The sequence below is a fragment of the Sebastes fasciatus genome, chromosome 14, assembly GCF_043250625.1.
Source record: "Sebastes fasciatus isolate fSebFas1 chromosome 14, fSebFas1.pri, whole genome shotgun sequence".
Classification (NCBI taxonomy): domain Eukaryota; kingdom Metazoa; phylum Chordata; class Actinopteri; order Perciformes; family Sebastidae; genus Sebastes; species Sebastes fasciatus.
The window spans coordinates 14983076-15000855 of NC_133808.1; the positions used below are offsets into that span (position 1 = coordinate 14983076).

At 41.3% G+C, this 17780-nt stretch overlaps 1 protein-coding gene across 4 annotated transcripts in view; it reads left to right on the top strand.

Annotated features, from left to right (window-relative positions):
* gpm6bb (glycoprotein M6Bb) overlaps positions 1-17769 on the top strand; it is a 37154-nt gene extending 19385 nt beyond the window's left edge. For 2 of the 4 annotated variants that reach the window (XM_074659148.1, XM_074659147.1), the window contains exons 2-7: positions 9703-9889; positions 10622-10778; positions 10951-11119; positions 12162-12235; positions 12345-12410; positions 12850-15190. In XM_074659148.1, the coding sequence (XP_074515249.1) occupies positions 9703-9889; positions 10622-10778; positions 10951-11119; positions 12162-12235; positions 12345-12410; positions 12850-12930 (734 nt within the window). In that variant the 3' untranslated portion in view covers positions 12931-15190. Of the gene's footprint in view, positions 1-9702; positions 9890-10621; positions 10779-10950; positions 11120-12161; positions 12236-12344; positions 12411-12849; positions 15191-15578 lie in introns of those variants that run through there. The other 2 variants (XM_074659146.1, XM_074659145.1) reach the window with 2 other exon arrangements.
* Positions 17770-17780: the final 11 nt, after the last annotated feature.

Consider the following 17780-nt stretch of genomic DNA (forward strand, 5'->3'; position numbering starts at 1 on the left):
TGTTTACTGGGGCTTTAACCTACTCCAGCCTGCTTGGTTTCACTCTGCACAATAGTTGGGTAGATTTTGCTCAGACTTTTAAATGTCAGCGCAGCATCCTTGTTTCAGTGTTTGCACGCACGTAATTGTTGATATTCCAGTTGATGCATTTGCAAAAATGTGTCGTCTCTGTCATGCTTTCCAGTGTGTTTTTCTTCTGCAGTATTTCGCTTGTTTCATGATCTAATTAGTTTCAGTACGTGGGGTGTTTTGCAGCAGACCTCCCTCCTGCAGCAGGAGGGACGCTGCGATGCCGCTGGTCATCATCATGCCAGTGTCACTTTTAAGGACAATGAGCCTGTTGCAGAATCAACAGCAGATCAGTCAAACCTCAGGGTGCGTTTGAGTCATTCTTTCAGGGGGAGGGTGGATGATTAATGAGATGGATGAGGGGCTGGCAAGGACAAAGATAAATGAACCAGACATTACCAGTCTCACAAAATAGACAGCCGCGAGGAGTGTGTACACTGAGGAGAGAGAGAAAAGTCATTAAGTTGTTCACCCTCTTGTAGGAATCATTGATTTTTCTATTGCTCTTTGTTCCGAACATCTATTCCAGGTGAAATATTGTACATTTAGACGAGCACATTTCCAAAGAAAGGCTGTTGTGTTTAATAATGTAATACTAACGTTAAAACCTCTTCAGCTTTGACAATGTGACTGACAAAGTCAATAACAGTTCAGCCGATTTAGACTGTTATCGAGTCAATAATTGGGTGTTATCAGTGGTTATAAGCCTCATAGATGTGGGTCAGTAGGGCCCTCCTACGCCCACTAGTAGGTTTTATCATTCATTCACATGGACGATAACCAAAAGAATGAACAAAAGAAGACGATAGTGACCTCTAGCGACAATAGCAATTGACAAAAAGTCAGCCGCTTTGTGAAACTCCGTGGAAGGTGTGGATGGGACACAAAACACAGGGCTTTAACCCAGGAGAATGAGTTTGCTTCCTGTGTGAAACCAACAATGTGTAGTTGTCTTTGCGTTCACAAGCGTTACGTTTTTTTAAACATAGTTATTTTAAGCCAAAACGTGATGTTATATGCATTTAGGGCTGTAACTAAAAGATAACTGTCAGAAAATAAGGACAAATGTCCATCACAGCTTCCCAGAGTCCAAGTTAGTTTTTGTCCGACCAACAGTTTAAAAACCCCAACGTACTCAATTTAGATATAAAACTGAGAAAAGCAGCAAATCCTCACATTTGAGAAGATGGAACCAGATAATGTTGACTTAAAAGATTAAACAACTACAGGAATTTTTGTCAATTCATTTTCTGTCCATTGACCTCATGTTTATCGACTCACAGCATGGACCCTAAGAGGCAAAATCTGTATATCACTCCACTCTCCTTTTATATATTTTCGGGACATTTTATGTCTTTATGAGGACAGTAGAGAGCTGACAGGAAATAATGAGAGAGTGCAACAAAGATCCCTAGCCGGACTCCAACCGAGGACATTGCGATCACATTGCGAACGATGTCTTTTTTAAAAGGAGCGTTCCTGAATGCTTACGCCGGGGTCAGGAACCTGTGGGCCTGTAAAGCCCCACTGAGACACTGTATGTGCTATTGGCCTATAAAAAGAGTTGACCTGATCATTTACTTGCATATCACACAGCTCATGTTCACAGATTTACTCCTCTACTATACCCAAACGCGCAATTTATGAGCCATTATGGTCATCATTATTGTCATTGAGTACATCCACACAGCTCCTTTCACACATCGCCACGGGCGAGCCGCAGTCAACAGCTATTAGCTGACTGAGTAGAAGTTTCCCTTGTTAGATTAAGTAAACACTGAGACCACTTTTTGACGTATTGGCTGGCTCAGATCTCCCCCGTCCCCTCGAGAATGGCCATTATAGCCATTATGGCATTTTAAAAGTCTCCTCTCAAAGTGGAGAGTGTGGAAAATGAGACTGTTTCTCATAAATGTGTTTTTGGCAGCTCGCCCCAATGAAGCAACAAACAACAATACTTAGCGTCAGCTGTAAACAGACACATCTGTTAGCAATGAGGCTCGATGCTGAGATTAAAACTGGATGGTGTGACTCAGGGCTCAGGGATGAGATGCAAGAGTTCTTCACTTCATCCCAAATTGTGTGTCAAAGTTTGTGCAGATACATACTTATGATTATGTGATGCTTCTATGTGCTTCTATGTGCTTGGTTGTTTGCGTAGGTGTGTGGGTGTGTCTGTGTTTGTGTCTGGTATGGACATCTAATTAAACAATGTTTGACCCTTTTCATACTTTCCTCTGAGGGTCCCAGCTGTTGGACGATTTCAGCTCGATGGTGTTAACAGGCTTCGTTCACGTGATGTCTGTTGTGGAAGGATGGAGGGAGGTGATGAAGCAGAACCAGCTGCAGGAGTTAGTGTGATGAGTCTGGGCTCAAGCAAACGTGTGGTGATGCATGGATGGATGAACCTGTTTGGACACACTGGGGCAAACATCTGTTCTTGGGCCCCATCAATGCACACAGCACACTATAGATGGCAGCTTCTATATATTTTGCAGACAAACCAACCAACAACTGGCACTGGTATAAGTAGTCTTCCTCTTAGAGCTGCTACTCATGATTGCTTTCATTATCGATTACAAATTATTTTTTTGAATTCATTGAATAATTGTTTGGAGTCCAAGGAGACATCTTCAAATGTCTTGTTTTGTTTGACCAGCAGCCCAAAACCCCCAAGATATTCAGTTTACTATCAGGAGACTAAGAGAACCAGATAATATACACATTTGAGAAGCTGGAACAGGTTAATGAATTAATCGATTATCAAAATTGTTTAATTTTCTGTCGGTCAACTCAGCGATCAATTGCTGATTTGCCTAATCGATGCAACTCTAACTCCTGAAATACTACTACTACTGAAATACCCAGGTTTGTAATTAGATGAAACACAGCTATTTTAGAAAAAGGCACCATGTGAGCACAGTATACAGTAAAACAATAAATGTCTAATATACAATAATGCGGTTGATATTGTCCTTATTGTGCAACAAATTTGCAAGTAATCAAATTACCAAAAACCAGGGCACTCTGGTGGTCTGGGGTTTAAAGTTAAAGTTAGGTAACCTTGAGCAAATATGATAAAAAAAAGAAGTTATTTTTATGAAACTGTCCCTTTATCTTGACAGTAGTGCATGAGACAGATAATCTGAAGAATATCATGTTCCTGTGTGTCCTCCGGTGTCCTCCTGTGCTCCTAATGGCATCTGCAAGATTTATAGATCGGAGGAAAACAACCAATCAGAGCCGAGCTGTCTCCACAGCAGCTGTCAATCACGCGTGAACTCTGATCAAACGGTCAAACTAGGCAGCGCTGATCAAATATGAATCAATATTCTGTTACTGTAATGCCTATTTCTCACCTCAAATGTTTTCAGAAACACATTATAGCGTACTGTTTAGCTGTAAAATGAGAACGCTTGTGACCCCGGGCGGTAGGCGGTGTATGGTTTTGGTCGGTTTTCAACATGGCGGCAGGGTCACAAACTTTCTCATTTTACAGCTAAACAGTACCCTACAAGATGTTTCTGCAAACGTTTGAGCTGCCTAGTTTGACGGTTTGATCGCAGTTCGCCACAGACTGTCTGGCTCCAGCTCGGCTCTGATTGGTTGTTTTCATTTGGGTGCGGTAGAAACTTGCAAATGCCATTGGGAGCACGAAAGGGGAGGCAGAGGAGCATGACTTTTTTCACAGATTGTCTGTGTCATGCACTACTGTCAGGATATAGTGACAGATTTATAGAAATAAATTTTTATCATATTTACTCAACGTTACCGTCCTCAGCTTTAAGGCACCAAACATGAACTACGGGGACCTTTTGTTGAATGTCATTCCCTCTTTCTGTCTCCCCTCATTTTCTGTCTCTCTCTGCTATTGGCTATGAAATAAAAGTGTAAAATGCTCAATAAATAACAACAGCTGATGAACAGTAAACCTCGGGGGGTCTCTGGAAGTCTGGGTCCCTGGGGTAGTTGCCCACTTTGCCCGCTTGGTAATCCAGCATTGCGGGTTATTGACACAAAATTAAGATACACCCTCGTTTTCTTGGTCACTCTTGCCTCGCTGTGTCTGTTTGTCTGTCAGCTGGTCAGCCTTAATGAGCCATCTCATTCACACATTGGATGATTTGAGCTGCTCTGACAAACAGGATCCTCCCGGAGTGTGAAGTAGCTGCTGCGGCCCATTGTGGCTGAGCTATGTGCAGTGCTGCTGGAGGGGCACACAGGATGGAGCTCAGCGGTGGGCTTGTCCTGGGCCTCGAGCCTGTGGGCCGGAAGAGCGGGGCCGTGGTTCACTGCCATTCTGAATGGCCCCTGAGAGTCCAGTGTGATGGACAGTCTAGGGCTGCACACACTGGCTCTTTGTATCAGGGCTTCTTGGACTATGTCTCTATTTTTTTCTGTCTCTCTCACACAATGTCATACACACACACTTTTTCTCACACAAGTGTCTTTTTTTTCTTCCTTCTATCCTCGTGATCACGATGTGGCAAATGTAGCCTCTGCTGTAAGGCCGGACATTGTCATTACAAACAGTCGCTGACTTGTCTGCGTTTCTCTTTCTTTCACTCTATTTTTCATTCGATGTGTCCTCCTCTCATTCATGCACTGTAGCGATGAGTTGGAGAGCGGAGAGTCTTGAAGTGGCTGGAGGTTTAACCAGGAGTATTAGTCAGGGACTCGGAGCATGTGAAAGTCATCAGAGGGAAAAGGCCCAACTGTGTGTGTGTGTGTGTGTGTGTGTGTGTGTGTGTGTGTGTGTGTGTGTGTGTGTGTGTGTATGTGTGTGTGTGTTCCACTCCGAACAAGCCAGCAGGATCTATTTAGTACAAGCTTGTTGTTGAGAGAGTCACCGGCTCCTACTGTTATCCCCTGCGGAGGAGGGTGATTGGAGCTAAAGTCTGTCCCGCAATATCCTGTACGCTATGAAATCCCACACACATTACACTCAGAGGAAACAGTCTGTACTTTGCTGTGTTTACTGCTACTGGCTGTCTATCTCAAATACTCATTGCAACATCTTCTATGAAGTTTTGTTTCGCCTATCACAGTCGATCTAATTGCAGAATCCATTGTCGTCTTTCAACTAGATTTTGTAATTTCAATAAATGCAACGTAAAAGGAATTATGTTTAACTTTGTGAAAGAATCAGAGTTATCAGATGAAAAGCACATCTGATAAGAGATGTTTGATTTTGAGATAAATTATGTTTTTTTTTGTTTACAGAAAATTAAAACTAGAGTTTACTTGTGGTAATATTGGAAGATTGATACCGCTCGTGGAGTCTTGTCATCTCCGTGAGGTTGCTAGGCAATCAGCAGACACATGAAAAAGTCACTGCGCCCAGCCAAGAAATAGTCCCGCACATAAACCCAGAAATTGACATTTTTACACTTTGTTTTGTACTGATTATACAAACAAGCTATAATGTGTCAAATTAGTGAGCTTTGGAGGTGCCGTAAGCTAGATTTTATTACTTAAAAGGCCTTTACACACCCGGGGCATGACGAATAAACGACACGAAAATACAAAATACTCGCCTGCGAATATTATATGAAAAGTATTGTGAAAAGTAAGAACGGAAGGAGTGGATCTGGTCTGCACTACCTTTGTCAAGGTTGAAAGGAGTAATACAGTTTGTTGTCTTGGTTCGGACTACAGAGCCTCCATGTTGTTGTTTCATAAATATAGGCGCAACTCCACCGGTTCCGCACACAGTGTGATTGGTTGATGCCTTTATCTGCAGTGTGAAAGCTCAGAAAATCGACCTTGTTCCGAAAAAAAATTACGTCGCTTTTTCACCTCGTAATATCCGTGTTCTTGGGAATTTCCCAAATTGTCAAATTATTCCGTTAACCCAATAGTACAACCCCACCTCCCTCACAAAATAAGGAAAAAAAGAACAAAGTTGGTGTCAAGAACTGATTCTTCAACATGAGACCTTCTATAAAGTCGGCAGATTTAATGATAAGGATGTAATATCTCACAGACCCGGAGATTACTTCAACATCCCACCTCTGCTTTGAATCCATTGACTGTATGAGACTGATTTTACTTTGGTGCAGACTACCGTTCCCGTGGGAGTGCTTAAAAGTGGTGTTGGGCTTTGATGTCATTTCTGTCCGTCTCCCCTGATGTCTAACACCAAGTCTAAAGCTTTCACAGAGGCCCTTTGTGAACAGAGTGGTATTCCTGAGGCTGCTAATAGTTGAAACTCGTCAGTGGGTCTGTCCTCGTGCCAGTGTTTTTTTTTTTCAGTCAGCCAGAACAGAGTTCTACTAACCTGCCAACATGCCCAGTCCAGCTGTGAAAATACCACCTTGGATTTATTGTGTTATTAAGGATAACAACCCTAAGTGACACAAGGTTTATCCATTGAGAGAGAGAGAGATGTCTAACCAATATACTCCGTTCTGGATGGATAGATGCTTCAAAAGCAAACCACTCCTGTGGAATGGACACAAATCAAACAGATGGCGTATCGATCGGATTGGTGGCTTTCAAACATGTTTTCTCTCTCTCTAAGTGCTCCAAGTTAGACGAGCACGGCAGATACAAACACGTCAGTCTGACCTTCGCCGTGACAGGCTCCAGGGGAGGGCGGTGCATGGTCAACTCGACTTTTTCAGGCATTTCATACATTCGGTAGTGTTTCTTACAGCTTTAGACATCCCTATCTGTGTTTTTTTCTCATTTTCATATCCAGTAAAAATCCAGTAATTGAGGCAGACTGACTGTCATGATGATATCATGGCATCCAGCACCATGCTATCAACATTTAGACAGTTGATCTAATGGGAATAGTGATGCTTTTCAAGGCAGGGTTTGAAAACAAACAGACACTTAATGAGTTGCGCAGTCAAGCTGATTTTCATCCATGACATGACACAATTGATTACAGTCAAATGGATTTACTATAAACCAGTGTGACTGTTGTGACTGCCTCTGTCGCTCTGTGCACATTTAATACGAGAGCTTTGGTAATGGAGGCTCTTCATATGGAAACATTTCTTCTCTTCAGGACTGTGAGAGCTGGTGGATTTATAGCAAAGATACAGCCTGCTACTGGATCAGAGCTACCTGACAGTGACATCCACTACAAGAGCACTTCTTCCTTTTAAATGAACTGTATTCACTTTGCAGCTGGGCTCAATATCCTGTGGAGCTCTCTGCGCTCGGACTCCCAGCAGCCCACTCACCCTCCCCCGACGTGTTCATCGGAGAAATGTGGGCTGCGGTGGAAGTTAGCGCAACTCTGCTGTGGGCACACTCATTGTGTTGTGGTTAACGTGCTGCCATGGCAACTCCTATTCACCCACCACGGGACAAAAATGTTTTTATCTCCCCGTACTACACAAACAGTCAGGATGACGGCAAAAGTGTTGGCCCAGCGGCAGTATATCTGTTTTAATATCCTTTTGTTAGGGCAAAGAGCACAAATACAGATGAACTTTCAGGATTCTTGCCTCCATGGAAGGAGCAAGCAAGTAGAAAATAGTTTTTTGGTCTGTTTTTCTTCAAGAAAAGCACAAATTGGTGTTGAGATAAGCTCTGCATCCTCCCGTTTCCTGTTTCCTATTACACACAAGAACGAGCAGAGATGAGAAAAAAAACGGTTAATTGAGATCATTTAAGAAAAAAACGTATTCAGTATATCACTTGTTAGCCTCTACTCACCCTATCTACGACTCACCCTCGGCGGTATATCATTTCTACTACATTATAATTGCATTGTTTCTATTACATACATTAGGCTGTGCTTTGGATAATGATGCATTTGCATGATCTGTTTTGGGAAGATTGTTGCAGTTCCTTCAAAGCTACAAAAACCTAAAAACCTGTAATAATCGATGCTTTGGCCACTTTGGATCAGTGCAACTATAGTTGATATGGCACACTTGTTAGCAGACAATTGCTTATTTATACATCCAGCAGATGTGGAGCAAAATTAGTATTCAGTCCAGTATTCACTCTCCGTCTAGCTCTGTTTTGGTCTCCACCAACTCCTGAGAGACATATATGGCTCTTTAGCTGCTAGATGCTCTGCTATGTTCACCAGCTAGTTGGTAACTCTATCCGTTGCTGCTGCTTGGTGCTGGTAGTGTACCAAGGGTTTATCAGAGCTTTTTTTCCACGTAAAAAAGTGCTGACCTGTTGAAAAACTGCTGTAGAGTTGAGGGTGAACTGTGGAGTTGGTGATCATTTTCTATATGTTCACTATGGGTGACCTCTGTCACATACACACAGTCATTTGATCCATTCGTAAGGTTACAGTGTGTGGGATTTGGCGGTATCTAGTGGTGTGGTTGCAGATTGCAACCAACTGAGTACCCTTCTGCTCACTTCTCCCTTTCCAAGACTGCAGTAATGTGAGCCGGCGAGTGCAAAACCATGGTTACACTGTTTGCCTCGCTCAGAGGCCATCCTTACCATAATAACACTACTTCAGGAGCAACGGAAGTCAGATGGCGGTACCACAGTTTTGCACTCTGCGGCTCACGTTACCGCAGTTTGACAGGGTGTCTGTCAGGTAATGGAAAAATGGAAAAATGGAAAAAAGGCTCTCTCTAGAGCCAGTGTTTGGTTTGTCCGTTCTGGGCTAATGTAGAAACGTGGTTTAGCAACATGGCGGACTCGTGAAGAGGACCCGCTCCCTATGTAGATATGAAGGACTCATTCTAAGCTAACGAAAACACAACGATTTAAGGTTTCAGGTGATTTTACACTGATGAAAACATAGTTATGAATATTATAGTCCATCTCTGCTAATAGATCCCCTGAAATGTGACACACTGTTCCTTTTAATGTACAAAATATTGATTATAGCAGCTTTAAACACTTTAGTTGCAGTTTTGACATTGAGCACATGTGAGAGCTTTAAAGCATAAACAGCCATTGACCTGGATGACTCAACAACATCCTGTCAGACACATGTGGATCTGATTGGAAGCACAGTGTGGTTTGTTTGCATGCATCCACAGACGCCGCATTGTGGCGACTGGCTCCATTTCACAAGGCACAGGAACACAGTTGGATGAGGCAGATCCATCTGGGTCACTTCATTCCCTCGTTGCGAGTCGCCATTGATTTCCATTACAGCTTGGCTGACACCCATTGCCCTGACCTGCCGGATGGCCATTAGTGCCCTTTTAAGTGGAGTGATGAATTGTCAGATGAAACATTAAAGGCAGTGTGGATTGTAAATACCTCACACAGCAAACTGGAGCTGTTTCCGCTTGTATTTTACATTGCAGGCGTATCGAAAGAAGCATGAAGGATGACCACATATTTTATGAAACCTATTTTGTCTCTGTCTGTCTGTGTCAGTGCCTTTTGTTCTTTAGATATCTAAGAGAAAAGTCAATGTCAAAATGCCATTTGGTGTCTGTGATAGACTGGTTGATCCGTCCAGGGTGTGCTGCAATAGGCTCCGTGGATGACTCATGAATATTCATCTCATACTTCATTCCACTGAGATCACTTCCTGTCCTGCAAGTAAAACACAATCCCTTATATGGAACTGGGGACTGATGTTTACTTTATTGGCTTTTAGAGTAAAACAATCTGGTTTAAAACACTGTTCCGTGATATCAAATGACTGTTGTCGCTGACCCCAATTTTTCTTCTTTTCTACAGGTTGCTTTGAGTGCTGCATCAAATGTTTAGGCGGCGTGCCGTACGCGTCGCTGGTGGCCACAATCCTCTGCTTCTCTGGCGTCGCCCTGTTCTGTGGATGCGGCCATGTGGCTCTCACTGGCACCGTGACCATCCTGGAAACCCACTTCTCCAAGGTCACCAGTGATCACGCCATGCTGACTGACATGTAAGTGACCTCTGTGTTTGTGCTACACGGCCGCTCGTAATGCTTGCCTGTCTTTAATGTCACCATAGGATCCATTACACAATATGCTCACTGTGAAAACGTGCCCTTACATAACCGTCGCAATAAATAGAGGCCTAACGGTAAGATGGATCTAACCTTTAATGAGGTTGACTTTATGTGGGCTATTTTTAGCTTGACAACGTCTCCCAAGTTCACCTTACCCTGGAGAAACAGTCCTAATACGGACCTTTTTTGTTATATTTTTGTAAGTGGATCCATTAGTCGAGACAATAAAAAGAGGAATGACAAGAGACAGGGCTGCACATATGTTTCATGTTGACGTAGATTTGGGGTGCGCTGTTTAATTAAAGATGTCTAGAGAGGCAGTCTGTCTCTTGGCGGATGATTTCCAGAGACATGTATCACCTGTTATCTCCACATTTGGGATTACACCGTCTCTCTTCACGTCTTAGGGAAGCTGGATCGCTATCTTAATCATAACCATCTGTGCATGATTAATCAGCCAGCACAGGTTACTCATGTTCTAAAGATTGCATGCAAAAAAATTGATTGTAAGCAGCTATTTTCCACACCAGACAGTCATACTTCACATTGTTAGCGGGTTTCTCCAGGTGTTACGTTTGGAGACTAAACGCATGTTAGTGCTGGATTTGTGTTTACTCTGTTTTTAACTATAGGACTAAGCTTATGTGTGACATTGCTCTTTAACAGAATACAGCTGATGCAGTATGTCATCTACGGCATCGCTTCATTTTTCTTCCTGTACGGGATCATCCTGCTGGCCGAGGGCTTCTACACGACCAGCGCAGTCAAGGAACTGCACAGCGAGTTCAAGACCACCATCTGCGGACGCTGCATCAGTGGAATGGTATGTTAATACAACCGCACCGCTGCGTCCAACCTGTTTTTTAAAACACAGAGTGCTTAAAAAAAGGGTTTCATGCCATGTGATTAAAATAGAAGATGCACAGGTGTTCATTATAGGAGCGAAGTATGAGTTATCTGATGATGCTAACACTGTGCCATCTCTGTATCCTCAGTTTGTGTTCCTCACATACATCCTGGGCGTGGCCTGGCTCGGCGTGTTCGGCTTCTCCGCCGTGCCCGTCTTCCTCTTCTACAACATGTGGTCTACCTGTGCCACCATGAAGTCTCCCATGGCCAACCTCACCAGCATTGACTCCATCTGTGTGGATGTTCGTCAGTATGGTAAGAGAATAGCACTTTTTATCTGAGAATTTGTCTCGTTTTACTAGAGTATACGCTGAGGCGGCTTAGAACCAATACAGTACTCCAAGTTAGGGGATTTGGGGACCCCTTAAAACCAAGCAATGTCTACTTGTGAGCACTCATCACCTGTTGCTTATGTCTTCTGATTGTGACCAGTTCAACCACAGACTCACTTTTCCCCCTTTTTTATTTTAATAATTTTTAAAGGCCCAAAGTAGTAAAATTATCCAGTCATTTGCATGAAAAAAGTGGAAAGTTTGTAAAAATCAACATGATTTTGAATGCGATTTTTTTTTTTTTCCACTTCTTTCCTAATCTTTCAATATTTTGCGTCCCCTCAGAACTAGTGGGGGTCCCGACCCCTGATCTAAATAATAAATGAAATGTAAAACTGTATCTGTTTTCTCCCTCTTTTTCACCCCTATCTTTATTATCACAGTTAACAGTATTGATCAAAAAAACAGATTTAAAAAAAAAAAAAAATCATACCTGTGGGTTCCTTAAAGAAGTACTCCAGCATCTTACTATTGCACTTCCATAAAGTTTGTGGACTTGCAAGGACATATTCAAATAAAAGAGTGCTCCAAATCGAAGCAGCAGAGGCCGAGACATCTTTACTTTCAAAAACACTGGATCCTACACTTCCCATAATGCAAATCGACTGCATCTTTCATTAGACCCTGTCTGACTGATATGCCCAGGATTTTCCACACGCCCAGTTTGTAATGCAGACTTTCCATTAAAATTAAGATAATTCTTATTCTCTCAGACTTGACAGAGCTCCTCTAGAACCACAAAAGACATTATATAACGGTTTTCTTAGGCTACTCCTCATGATGATTTAACTGATCTTCATGCAAAATCGGTGGAATGCCCCCTTTTTTCTTAGTTTATCAGATAAGAAAAAAATAAGAAAATTGCTCAGTTCACAATACTGGACAGGTTTGATCATGAATCACATGGTGCAATGAAGGAATTAGGAAGGAGTGTATATGATAACCTTTGGATTTCATGGCTACAGGAATTATCCCATGGAACGCCACACCAGGCAAGGCCTGCGGATCTACGCTAGGTAACATTTGCGACACCAGTGAGGTAAGAGGTTGTTTTCTATCCGTTTCTGCAAATGGCATACACACATCAGCAGATGAGAGCAGAGGAGCATGAAGACGAATAATCACTGTGTGTTATCTTATTTTTCCAGTTCTACCTGTCTTATCACCTGTACATCGTAGCGTGCGCCGGGGCAGGAGCCACCGTGATCGCTCTGGTAAGCTTCCCTCCGGTCTCCCTCCATCCTCTCCCTTTTAGTCCATCTCTGCACGGTTTGTATCGGCAGATCATGTGTCAAGTGCTCCTCTTCTCATTCCCATACCGAGGAAGATTACACATAGGCTTTTCCATTTGCTGTTTACCATCTGCTTAGATGCACATGGCCCTGTTTTTATGTTAGGATGGATGGAAGAGAGCGCAGTTTGGGCTTTGCTTTTTGTGCCATAAGAGAGTGTAAATTTCTAAAAATTCACAATCATGAGTTTGAACCGCAAAATTGCACAAGTAGGATTCTGTAAAATTATACTTACATTTTTTTTCCTTAACCTTTTTTTCTGCTGGAAAATGATTGGTCACTTTACTAACTTGTCAGCGTACTAGTGACGAGGAGGTCACCGGCATGTTCTCTTACAACCTTTTCTGTTCTCTTCCACCAGCTGATCTACATGATGGCTACCACTTATAACTTTGCCGTTTTGAAGTTTAAGAGTCGAGAAGACTGCTGCACTAAGTTTTAAACTGTTTTTAAGAGCACAGTACAGCATTTGAGGCTGCACTGAGTAGCCACTGACAACAAATGAACTAAAAAAAAAAAATAGAAAAATCAACATCTCTCCATTAGTAATCACATGAAGTGTAAATAGCTGACTGTATGCTTCCTTTAGCATTTTGGTATCCAGGGATATTGCTTGTCTGAAGACACCTGATGTTTTCAGATTGGGGTGGTGTTTAGTTTTGTTCTGCTTTCCTTTGGCACTCACTTATAGACGTTTGTCACCATCAGATTTTTATAGAAATGTGCACAGCTAGAAATCCACACCAGGGTTATTTATATTCGTAAATCTGATTTTGACCTGCACAGAACCTGACAGTATTTAGCTTGCAGTACCTCACCTTGCGTAACAGGACGAGCATCAGTCGACTGCAGTCAGAGCTGAGATGCGAATTTGTGCACAAACTCCTGGAACATAAATGTAAGATTGTTGCGCAGGTTGTAACACATACTTCAAAAAAATTATCTAAGTTGGAAATGAGACTGCCAGGCCGACTATAGATGTACAGTATAAAGCTCTGAAATTAGTCCATGAGGACATCTGGTGACAAATATTAAAGGTGTTCTCAGGCTTTATGCTTTTTATTAGCAGTTTTGGTGAGGATGACTTCTAGTGATACATCTGTAAAAAGGACTAGCCACAGAGGCAAAGTGCCTTGTTTCTTTTCTTAGCCTTATAAAACACGGAAAGACACGCGTAGCCAGTGTCCGATCGGATCGATGCTGCATCAAAGAAATATAGCAGAATAAAAGAGATAGATCCGCACAACAAATAGCTCCTGTCAGGATTTTTATCATGCTGTAACGTTTCGAGCACCAGGCTCTGTGCAGAGAGTCCACATTTTAAATACCCATACTGCATACAAAACACATACGTGACAATACCACACCTGTTTCACATAATCCATCAAATATTGGCAAGAAAATACATTATATATTAGACATATGCACCGATAGTATCTCAAGGCTACAGAGAGGTACATACAACATATCGGTATATACACAAAGTATAAATTAGGGCTGTCCCGAATACCATTTTTTGGGCTTTCATGCTTCAGTGAGAAATATTCAAAGGTATTCGAAGCTTCGCCGCGCAGCAGGCTGACATGTTTTCTGTCTGTCTGTCTCCATCTCCCCGGTTTCAGTGCCGAGACAGCGCCGCTGCCGCACCACTGTACACAGACCCACCTCTACACACAACAAACAGCTATATCCGTCTGAGAATTACTAGTAATAATTCACGTTGAATATGAATAATGAATAATGCTGTGGGATTATTCCTTATTTCATGGGCGATTTTGTGATTTATACTTTATCATGACATACTTGTATTAAAAAAACAAAAAACGGAGCATTCGAATACTGATGGAGGTCGATTACCATGGCAACGGTCGAAGCTTTGAAGCATTAAGGTCACCCCTAGTATAAATACAAAATATATATATACAAGTACATACAAGGAAATACTTTAAGAGTATGCACTAATATACTGTATAGAATATTAGGGTATTACAGTATTTAACCTGGCGACTCTCTGCACTTCTCAGAAGTCTGAAGAAGAGCCTGGTGCTCGAAACATTTCAGCAAAATAAAAATCTAACGGGACTATTTGGTGTGCGGATCCATCTGTTTTATTATTTTCTTAGCCTTAAAATGTTGGTGCCATCCCATGAAACCACAAAGTGTTACACAGAAAACATTCAGTATTATTTCTCGTCACAAGTTAGATTCTAAACTGAACTAAAAACCTTTCATCAACTGTATTCTGCTGATGAGTATTATGGTGACCAGTATTGTAGATTTCAAAGTAAATGCACATACCTAGCACAGCACACTATTATGAAGGGTTAGGCCAGTACTGGGGGTATACTTCTGCATGAGGCCCTAAGCCTCACTTTCATTTCCTGTATTTTATAAATTAAAAAAAAGAAATTCTCCTATTTTAGAGTAGAGAGTAAATGTATTTTTTTTTCTATGAGGGCTGACGCTGGTATAGCCTCAGCTATGAAGCTGATGTTTTCCTACATTTTCCTTTTATTCTTTTCTCAAAGTGCCATTAAAGAGCCATTTGTTTTTATCTTAACACTGAGCCTGCATGCTTACATTTTTCAGATCTGTTTATAGTTACTTATACTCCATATTTCATATATTTAATTTTCTCCTTAAGTTTTTGAAGACTGTAGCTTTTACTTTCTATATAAAATAAACAATCTTTGTTTACAAAAGTATCCCTACTTGGTCTATTTCTTACATATGGATGAGGGTCACAAAATCTCACGCTTTGCACTAACCTCAAGCTTTTTCAGCTGCAGAAAAACTCGCATGCACAACCTGTGGCTCTCTTTCTCTTCTCGACTCATTCTCACGCCTTTTAAAAGTGTCACTTCTGTAGTACTATGTGTAGTAAGATAGCAACATAACTCCAGTATTAGTAGTGATTGTAACAGTAATGTTACAATAATAAGTCAGTAATGCCTTTATGTCACTTTCAAAAGCTTAACTTTATGTGTTTTGTGTATGTCCGTGATGTACATACCCTAGCTCTGACTCCTGTAGCTTGCTTTGCACCTCTTGACATGCTCACGGGCCATCCACCTCACCCTTCTCTTCCAGATCCACTTCCTCATGATTCTCTCAGCAAACTGGGCCTACCTTAAGGACGCCAGTCAAATGCATGCCTACCAAGACATCAAAATGAAGGAAGAGCGGGAGCTGCAGGACATCACCTCACGCTCAAAGGAATGCCTCAATTCCTACACATAAGGATATCACACACTCCACACAAACACACACACACACACACGTAAAGACGCACAGACACTGCGGCCAGCCACTGTGGCCCGTTTGGACCAAGACGACGCTCAGCTAGAATAACCTGCCACTGTGACACTGTGCAGTACTAACCAGGCTCCTAACAAACTAATGCATCAGTGTTGCTTTCTGCACTAACTCACCAACAAGTGTTTTGGAACTGCTACTTAAAATTTTATTTTATTTTTTGCGAAGGAGAACACAATTTTGAATTCATGCAGTGTTTGATTCTCTCTATTCTTTTGTAGCCAGTTTTTTTTTTTGCTGGCGAAGCTTGAGACATTGCACTATTCTCATACGACGCATAACGACGACACGTTTGTCTTTCTTTTTCAACAAGGGAATGTGACATTTTTTATTTGTTTGCTCATTTTTTTTCAATCAAAAAATGCAGAATCATGATACATAACATGAAAGGCCTTAACACTCAGAGTTAGCGTGTCACTTCTAGATAGCATGTCAGAAGAACCGTCAATTTTCTGTATAATGTGCTGACACAAGACTACGGCATGTCACAAGATGCTGTTTTGCTTTAATTTCACAGTTAAAATATATAATGTGGTCAAGTATTTACCTGCATTTTAATCCTAGTGATAATATGTGTGATAAATAATTGGTTCTAGACTATAATTTACATTGTAAAGCTAATTAAAAGTCACATAGAACAGTCATGGCCTACATTAACACTACCTCAGGTGTGCACTAGAGCCTATGGAACAATTTAACTGGAACAAACACCCCTCTCTTGTATAACTATGGTTCGGAAATCACACACTCAAACACACACACACACACCCGGGAGCTCGTCTACATCACAGTATCTTAGGATGTAATCTTTATGGATAATGCCACAAGAGTAACTTGCTTGCTAAATGTGAACTGCTGCCAATAATTAGAAGGATATTCGTAAAAGTTTGGTCCATGTGAATTCTTTATGCAAATGAAAAAAAGAAAAAAGATCAAGGCTTGCCAACACAGAGCTCTCTCTGATCCCTCATAAATGCTTTTTAGCTCATTATCTATTATAATATCTCATCATATATTGTAATATATGATCAAAATTTACTTGATTTTGAAAAATCTTATAAAACAAGTGTGATATGTCCCATGTGCATTGGTACTATGGAGAAACTACAGAACTTAAGGTGTGAACTTGTTACAAGTCAGGATTTTTTTTTAGTGTTTTCTTATTTTTTAAAGATAAAACCACTTCATTTTTGTTCTTAATTTTCTATTATTGCACCTGTTTTTTGATGTGCAATTGTCACAAAATGCTGACATAATTACTCATGTAATCTTTTATTTCTATTAGTTGAGTTACAGGGATAAGTTTCTTTGTTGCATGAAGACAACTGTTTCTGCAGTGACACACGTGTGATGTGTAGTCGTGTATACTGACATCAGTAGTAGGCAGTGTTTGCCTGTTTCCTTTTTTATTCTAAATACAAATTAATCCATTTTATGTAGCTGGTTAGTCAGTGTTTAGGTTCTTTTCTTCTAGTCTTATATTATTTTGTTGTCTGATAGTATACCTGTATTTTCTATGAATGTCAAGGGCTTCCTCGTGAAATACTGATGCTTAACTTTTAATTCAAATAACAATTAGTTGCAACACCAGTCATTTATAAAATTTGTACGGCAATCTAAATGGTGAATTTAGCCAAAGTATGAATGTCATTGTGACTCTTTCTGCCCAGTGTTTTACACAGTATCTGTGAGATATTGTAGTACAGAACCTGCATACTGTAGTTCTCTGCGGGACTAATAGCCACAGGTGCGCAGCGGCCGAGGAGAAAGATGCCAGATGTGCATCTCATCTCTGTATGCTGTGTTTCCTGTTTGAACGAACCAAAAACTAAAGAATAAAAGGCTACCTATCAATCACCAGGAGGACAACAATCCAGCATCCTGTCTGAATGGAAACCCCTTTATGACATTACTCAACTAGCCTGTTGACTCTTTTTATGAAAATAAAAAAACAACATAAAACAAACTTCATGTTGT